Genomic DNA, 5940 nt, shown 5'->3' on the forward strand with positions numbered 1-5940 from the left:
CTCACAGCAACCTCCAACTCCTGGGCTCAAGCGAGTCTCCTGCCTCCACCTCCCAAGTAGCTGGGACCACAGGCGCCCTCCACACCGCCTGGCTATTTTTTTTGGTTGCAGCCATCATCGTTGTTTGGCGGGCCCTGGCTGGATTCAAACCCACGACCTTGGGTGTATGTGGCTGGCGCCTTAGCCACTTGAGCCACAGGTGCCAAGCCTGGAGTGGGTTTAAATTCCAAATCAGTTAGTCACTAGCCATGGGGCCTTGGCAATTCTCTTGTGCCTCAGTTTCCTCATCTGTGCAGTGCAGATGATGATGATGATACTACCTCTTAGCTCACAGGGTTGCAGTGAGAACAAGATGAGTCAAAACTTGTAAGGTGCTTAGCACCATGTATTGTGTATAGTAAGCACCATCTAAGTATGGGCCATTTTGTGTACTGTTCCAGGGAATATGAGGAGAGATGAACAGATACTGCGCCTCTTCATTTGCTACCAGTAGTTTTCAATATAATATCATTATCAAGTTCCCAGAATAAATATAATATTATGTTTGGCATGTTTTAGCTTGAAAGAATACTTTTCAGAAGAATTCCTTACTTCTTTTAGTGTGTGATTTTGGAAATATGCTGTGAATACAATGATTCTTGTTTTGTGGGAATCAGCATTATTAAGTCAAGTTGAACTATAACTCTGGCTGACAAGCTAGTGAGTGCAGCAGATACTATAGCCATTGAAGACTTAATATTTACTCAATGTTTAAGCATTCAGAGTTAGGACTTGCTATTAAATAACTGTTGTGGCAGAAACCATCCAGTGTGTCTCCATATTGCCCTTATCACTTTTGAAATATTCTTTTGAGTAACAGATGAGGGAAGTTTGATGTCATTCAAGTTATGTATTTCTATATCTTTTGGGCTTGGCAATTGAAATGTTGATTATATGTACTTTAGTTGACTATATGTAGTTATGTCTAGTTATATGTAATTACATATATGACATGTATGTAATTATAATTTAGTTTTAATATTAGAATGTCTGATCATTCTTATCACATTTAAAGACCAAACCACAAAATGTCACAAAACCTTAAAATTATCTTGCCTTGATTTCATCTATTTTTGTTTTTCTAGAAAATATTCCTGAGAAAGATCTTCATGGAAGACTTTATATCAACCGTGTTTTTCATATCAGTGCTGAGAGAATGTTTGAGTTGCTGTTCACCAGTTCACGCTTTATGCAGAAATTTGCTGATTCTAGAAATCTAATAGGTTGGTCCTTGTGTTCTTACCAAATGACAAATTTGGGAGGATTTTATATAAATGCAGTTTAAAATAGTTTTACATTGTCAATTGCTCATGAACTTTATAGGACACTCTGTATAATTTTTAGAGTAAGATTGTCCAAACTGCAGCCCATAGGTAGATTATTTGAGGACTATTTTGCTTATCTGTGGTATCAGATACCGTGACAAGTGTGCATGGACCTTTCATTGGTGTTTGTGAATTTAATTTGTGACCCAAGACAGCTCTTATTTTTCCAATGTGTAGCAGGGAAAAAAAAAAAGACTGGACACCCCTGCTTTAGAAGGTAGTGTCTACTATAAAAACTAATTTGTGTTGTGAGGGAAAAAAAAATTAGACATTCTTTGATTTTACTTTGGTGACATATAAACTGGTATTTACGTCTAGCTAAATTCACCTGTGAACAGTATAATTGTTTAATTAGGTATATGCTACTCACAATTAAGTTCAGACCCTTTGAAAACTAAAACTAAATTTATTCATTAAGGTACCAATAAATAATTGGGTTAAACTCAATTCACAAGGGTTCTGTTTTGAAACAAGTGAGTTCTGGTGGAGTATAAGTTGGAGTAACCACTTTGCCCTAAGTGATTTGGTGGTGTCAAAGCTATGAATTCTCTATGATTTAGCAATTCCACTTTTAGGAATACACCCATCAGAAATGGCTACATGTGTATTCTGAGTGACATGAGCTACAATGTTCACAGCAGTGTTATTTATAATAGCTCAAAACTCAAAACAGCCCAAATAGCCATCAGTAATAGAATAAACAAATTGTGTGTTTCCACAAAAGAATATAATAGTAATGAAAAAAGGAAACTACTACCACTTATAACGACATAAATTTGACAGACACAATGTTGGCTTGGCGCTTGTGGCTCAACCTGCTGGCGGATTTGAATCTAGCCCAAGCCCGCCAAACAACAATGACGGCTGCAACCAAAAATAGCCAAGTGTTATGGCAGGTGCCTGTAGTCCCAGCTCCTTGGGAGGCAGAGGCCGGAGAATTGCTTAAGCCCAGTAGTTGGAGGTTGCTGTGAGCTGTGATGCCACAGTACCCTACCCAGGGTGACAGCTTGAGGCTCTGTCTCAAACAAACAAACTAACAAACAAATTTAAAAAAAGACAGATACAATGTTAAGCAAAAGAAGTCAGATACAAAAGAGTACATGCTATCCTACCCATGTATAATTTCTTTATATAAAGAGTACATGCTATCCTACCCATGTGTACTTTCTTCATATAAAGAGTACATGCTATCAATGTATAATTTTTTTTATATAAAGTTAAAATCCAGGCAAAACGAATTGATGGGTATATAGTCAGCATAGTGGTCACCACTGTGGAGATTCATATAGGTAAACACGGAGAGCGAGGCTTTGGGATGCTGGTATGAATACTATAGCTTGATCTGAGTGCTGGTACATGTGTGCATTTCCTTTGTGGAAATCATGGAGCTATCACTTGAGATCACGGTATGTAGTATCTATAGCAGGTGTCCTCAAACTACAGCTTGTGGACCACATGCAGCCCGCCTAGGACATTTATCCGGCCCGCTGGGTGTTTTTGCCACCGCTGCCTGTCCTGCTTAGCAGTTGACTCGTCCCGGGGCCCGCAGTCCGGTTCTCCAACAGTCTGAGGGACAGTGAACTGGCCACCTGTTTAAAAAGTCTGAGGACCCCTGATATAGTATAGCACAATGAAAATCCAAAAAGTGGTTCTATTTAAGAAATTGGTTGTGCTCATAAATTATTTGTAAACATTCTAATTTGAAAAAAAAAGTTCTATTTTGGTAAACAACTCAAATAAGCTATTTTGTTAGCTTTAGGAGCACCCCAGTTAGCTTGTCATATAAAATTAGAAGACAGCAGCAACAGAGAGTCATATGAGTCATTTGACATAGTCAGGGAAAGTTATTCTATGGTCAGTTTATTTTTTTAACTTTTTTTTTTTGTGAGACAGTTTTACTATGTCACCCTCAGTAGAGTGCTGTGGCGTCACAGCTCATAGCAACCTCTACCTGTTGGACTTAAGTGATTCTCTTGCCTCAGCCTACCAAGTAGCTGGGACTACAGATGCCTGCCACAACACCTGGCTATTTTTTTTGTTGCGGTTATCATTGTTGTTCAGCTGTCCCAGGCTGGGCTGGAACCCGCCAGCCTCCATATATATGGCCAGCGCCCTAACCACTGTGCTACGGGCGCCAAGTCTATTTTTTTAATTTTATTTTTTTTGAGACAGAGTCTCACTTGGTCACTCTGGATAGAAGGCTGTGGCCTCATAGCTCACAGCAACCTCAAACTCTGGGTTTGAGCGATCCTTTTGCTGTAGCCTCCCAAGTAGCTGGGACTACAGGTGCTTCTCACAACGTCCAGCTATTTTTAGAGATGGGATCTGGCTCTTGCTCAGGCTGATCTCGAACTCCTGAGCTCAGGCGATCTATCAACCTCAGCCTCCCAGTGTGTTAGGATTACAAGCGTGAGCCACAGTGCCCTGCTCTATGGTCAGTTTAAATATAGTTTATAATCCAGGTATTTATTAACCATTAGATTTTTTTTTTTTTTTGAGACTAGAGTCTCACTTTATCACCCTGGGTAGAGTGCTGTGGCAGTCACAGCTCACAGCAACCTCAAAATCTTGGGCGTAAGCTATTCTCTTGCCTCATTCTCCCTAGTAGCTGGGACTATAAGCGTCCACCCCATGTCTGGCTGTATTTTTTTTTTTTTTGCAGCTTTTGGCCAGGGCTGGGTTTGAACCTGCTACCTCCAGTAAATGGGGCTGGCACCCTACTCCTTTGAGCCACAGGTGCCTCCCTGTTCGTCTGTATTTTTAGAGACAGGGTCTCACTCCTGCTCAGGCTGGTTTTGAACTCATGAGCTCAGGCAATCTACCCGCCTCAGTCTCCCAAGTGCTGGGATTACAGGCATGAGCCACCGTGCCTGGTCCATTATTATTTTTTTTTTTGAAACTTTTATGCAAACAAAATTATATATTTATAGGTGATGTCATTTTCCTATGCAATGCCTTGTTAATATGGAAAAATTTATATAAACATTTATGTTCCATCGCCTACCTTGATTAAAGATTTCAGCAGACAAGCCAGTAACATTATATGATGTCTCATAACATTAAAGTGATTTCTCCACAGATCGGTATCAAGGTCATATTGCTGCATAATGACAAATGTCTTCCAGAGTTTGGTCCTCAATGAGAGGAATGTTAAAGTGTTGTTCTATCTGTTTTTGTTGACATTACTTCTCTTCATAGGTATTGGAGATTTTAAAAAGAAGCCTACAGATGAATGAACTTTTATTTTACCTTCTAAAAAACAAGAAAGTATATTAATAGAAAACAATTTTGAAATAAATGCATCAGAGATGGGGAATATGTCACATGTAAGAGGAGTGCCTAGCACTTAATCTCTCTTCACTGTTAAACTTACAACCCAGAGTTACAAGGAGGTTAGGACTGCTCAAAAATAAAAAATTAAATAATTCTAGAACTATGCCTTGGATTACATTTAAAGTCATACCCTTCAGATTTCTAGAACTAACTCATTTTGTGTTTGCTGTGATTAGATATAGTGTCTACCCCTTGGACTGCAGAAACTGGAGGTGATCAACTGAGAACCATGACCTACACTATAGTCCTTAATAATCCACTTACCGGGAAATGCACCACTGCCACTGAAAAGCAGGTACGTCTGCTCTGTCAGTGTTCCAAAAGAGTCATGCATGTGGGAAGAGAGAAGATGCCTGTCATAGTCACCAACTTACAAGACAATTTTAACAAATGGCAAGAAAAAAAGGGAGGAGAAATTCTTACAGTTTAAAAGAGACTTAAGAGGCATATAAACCAAACCAGCCCAATCTTAATTCAAACTAAGTACCTATTAAAGAGGTATTTCTGAGATTTAAGGATTCTTTTTTATGTGTAATAATGGTATTATAGCCATGTTTTAAAGACAATATTTCAAAAAGAGATATACTTAAGAATTAATTTATAAAGAGATATATTGAAGTATTTATGGATGAGATTACACTGATGTATGGGATATCTTTGAAAAGTAATCTAGCCAGGCAGAGGATGGTGGCGGAGGGAATGGGCTGTAGGCCTGGGGACAGATAAAACAAGACCAGACAGGAGTTAATTTTATTTAAGTTGTTTCTTGAGCTCAGGAGGGTTTATAATACTTCATTTCTGTTCTTACGTATATTTAACGTTTTTCGTAATGAAAGATTTTAAAAAGAACACTGTGGAAATCTGATTTACATGGTAATGTCAAGGGTTAGGGCCAAACAACTAGATGGCTGCTATGACATGGGGAAGAGATCGAATTTTCTAAATTAAACACTGTGTGGACTATTTAATGCTCCTCTATTGCCAGTGTGACACTGTCACACTGTCTTCTGATGGAGTGTGTGTTCGGCCAGTTTGTGTTGAAATATCTGTTTTGCAGGTGGTCTGAAAATATCTCTTAACATCTGATCTAGTTGTTCTCTTGTAGCTTTGTCCATCAGTGTTAAAAAGAACTTACTCTTTGGCTAGGTGCCCATAGCTCAGTGGTTAGAGTGCCAGCCCTGTGCACTGGGATTGATGAGTTTGAACCTGGCCTGGGCCTGCTTAACAAAAAAAAAAAAAAAAA

At 39.0% G+C, this 5940-nt stretch overlaps 1 protein-coding gene across 1 annotated transcript in view; it reads left to right on the forward strand.

Moving 5' to 3' along the window:
• GRAMD1C (GRAM domain containing 1C) overlaps positions 1–5940 on the forward strand; it is a 41288-nt gene that overhangs the window by 21107 nt on the left and 14241 nt on the right. The window contains exons 5-6 of the mRNA XM_023517861.1: positions 1125–1262; positions 4874–4992. Of these exons, the coding sequence (XP_023373629.1) occupies positions 1125–1262; positions 4874–4992 (257 nt within the window). The remainder of the gene's footprint in view (positions 1–1124; positions 1263–4873; positions 4993–5940) is intronic.

Source organism: Otolemur garnettii, unplaced genomic scaffold (genome assembly GCF_000181295.1).
Source record: "Otolemur garnettii isolate 467f Iridium unplaced genomic scaffold, OtoGar3 scaffold00122, whole genome shotgun sequence".
Taxonomy (NCBI): Eukaryota; Metazoa; Chordata; class Mammalia; order Primates; family Galagidae; genus Otolemur; species Otolemur garnettii.